A 2,500-nucleotide genomic window follows, 5' to 3' on the forward strand; every position below is an offset into this window, starting at 1 on the left:
GATAAATGCAATAACAAAGCCGCTTCTTCAGTACTCAGTTCTCGGGGGGTGACCATAGGGTTTTCATTGCCTAAGGGAAATCTTGGATATGATGTTATGTTATCAGAAAGCACATCATTCCTAGGTACTGCATTTAAATCTGCCTCTGCTGAAAAGTTGGACTCTATGAAGGATGCCTGGTAGCTTAAAAATGAACCAACAGGACTTTCTCCATACTTTGTCTGTATTGTTTCATAAGAATTGTTACATTTATGCAAATGAGCAAAACCCATGTTTGGGTCAATTGTGGCAAGTTCAGTCTTAAAAGATGCCTCATTAGTAGGGACATAGTATGGCTGCTTCCGGGCTTCATAAAGAAGACATTTCACACAACCTGACCCCCTTGAACTGCTGGGCTCATCAAGCTTTGTTTTTGTAACATACACTTCCATTACTGGCTCAGGAACTATGTTTTCGCCACCTCCTTTTTTGCGCCATTTTTGAAGTTGCGACGTACATGCCAGCTCAGGATTTTCGTCTTTTTCTTGACAAAGATCCTTGGTAGTCTTCGCTTCGAAGAGGCTGAACTTGCAAATCTTAAACATCAAGGCTGAAATATGGTTGCAAAATCCAGCTTTTCCTGTGACACACGTACAGCTACTGTCTAAAATGTCCCCCTTGAAAATACACAAGGCAAGTTTTAGTTGATGTGGGGGATCATTCTTTCTAAAGCTATGGCAACATTTGGCTTGAAAATAAAAACAGCAGTCATCACTGGCGGCATTAATTTCCGTTTGATATTCATCTTCGAGGAATGTCTTCACTTTTCTCAAGGATGTTGGCACAGAATGATTTCGAATATCTGAAATACTCTTTCTCGATCTGGCTATGTGCTCGTTCATTTCTGCCCTGGTGAACATAGGCATCTTTTCCAGAGACGCACTCAATCCATCTGTGGGATACTTGACAGTAAGATTGGTGTTCGCATCATCACCATCTGAAGAGTCCGCAGTAACACTCGATGTAGCCCCGATTCCAATGCATTGTTGTTTTCGCTTGGTGTACAGACCATTTGGATCAGGATCCACAATATTTTTGTCTTTCGCAGTCTTGATGTACTCTTCTACCCTAATAAAGGAATCAGATGAATATTAACCTCGGAAAAATCTTCCGAATAACAACAATAGCAGCGATGGCTGTCTTACCTCTTGACAAGTTCGGCTTTGGTTTTGAGGTCTTTGCCCGGATCACCTCTACATCCCAACCAAAATTTAAGTTCTTCCTTCTTTAATTCGGATGGCTTTTGACCACAAAGTGACGAGCCAGGAATATCTTTCTCTTCTAGGAACGATCCGCTCGACATATTTTCTGATAAGAACGCGTCGCGTTTATTTTGTTTTTGTTACCATGGCCTTACTTGCCTTGCTCTGATGCGATTAGTTACCACTCCGCCCGAGCGGTCCGCCATTATGAAAGTCGTGTATAGAAGTTATGCCTTCCTGCACTGAGAAATCAAGAGCAAGAGTCAAAAAGTGGGAACAGGAAAACCCACACATCTACAAAGATTAGAGAAAAGTTATAGGAAGAAACACGCTGAAAAATGCAAGCAAAAACTTGAACAAATGGCACACAGAAAATCCAGATCTCCGCAAGGCTCAAAAGGCAAGAGAAAGAGATAATGCAAAAAAGAACAAGACATTGAGTCCAAGAGATCAGCAGCCTCCTTCACCATTGGAATTAACAAGTGAAATGGATGCAATTTTGGAAAAAAAAACTAAGAAGTATAAACTTTGATCAGCTTTTGAAAGTTATTGACTTTGTGTGGACTTACTAGACTGTACGTTTTCTGAGGCAAATGAAACCGTGGAAGAACTCTCTGACTACAAATCAGCTTCTCGTTGTGTTCATTTTGACTCTGATTTATTGTTGTTCGATTGTTAAAATTTTGGGTATGCGAAGAATGCGAGTTGTGGAGTTGCAAGTTGCAGTTGCGAGTTACAAACAGACAAAATAAAGATATTTCTAATACTAGTCAAGGTAAGATAATAAGTTAGGGATCGCAAAGACTTTAAAAAGAACATTTCGGGAAAAATAAGCAATAACCCCTGGGTGGGCACTCTTTTTCTGGGGTTCAGTTTTAATGTCTGCCTAGTTACACCCAGAGGGTTATATGTTTGGGTAAAAGAAGTGTTAGGGACCTATGCCATTGCTTTATTAAGCTCATACAAAGGTAAAAAATGGACAAATCCCATTATTTTTCTTTTGTACCTTTTTAAGGGTAAAAATAAGTAAGAACCCACCGCCAAAAAAAGGCCACTCTTAGGGGGTTGTTTTCAAAATTTCACACAAGCATTTGCGTCAATTTCATGCATGGGAGTACCCAAGGCTCCAAATTTATTTAGCAAATAAATCCACCACAAAACACTACACCAGCTGATAAATAAAAGGAAGCATTGTTCCCGAAAGACTGTACAAATAAGGGGGTGGCAATCAAGTTTGGGGGTATTTCCCGAGTTGGTAA

The 2,500-nt window shown here is 40.2% G+C and overlaps 1 protein-coding gene across 1 annotated transcript in view; it reads right to left on the reverse strand.

The window, feature by feature from the left end:
* Positions 1-1,448, reverse strand: part of LOC146454638 (uncharacterized) — a 2,178-nt gene extending 730 nt beyond the window's left edge. Inside the window, 2 exon segments of the mRNA XM_085095238.1 lie at positions 1-1,107; positions 1,185-1,448. The exon segment at positions 1-1,107 is cut by the window's left edge and continues 730 nt beyond it. Coding sequence (XP_084951364.1) covers positions 1-1,107; positions 1,185-1,342 — 1,265 coding nt within the window. The 5' untranslated portion in view covers positions 1,343-1,448.
* Between the last annotated feature and the right edge of the window lie 1,052 nt (positions 1,449-2,500).

The sequence above is a fragment of the Pavona decussata genome, unplaced genomic scaffold (genome assembly GCF_977016875.1).
Source record: "Pavona decussata unplaced genomic scaffold, jaPavDecu1.1 SCAFFOLD_300, whole genome shotgun sequence".
Taxonomy (NCBI): Eukaryota; Metazoa; Cnidaria; class Anthozoa; order Scleractinia; family Agariciidae; genus Pavona; species Pavona decussata.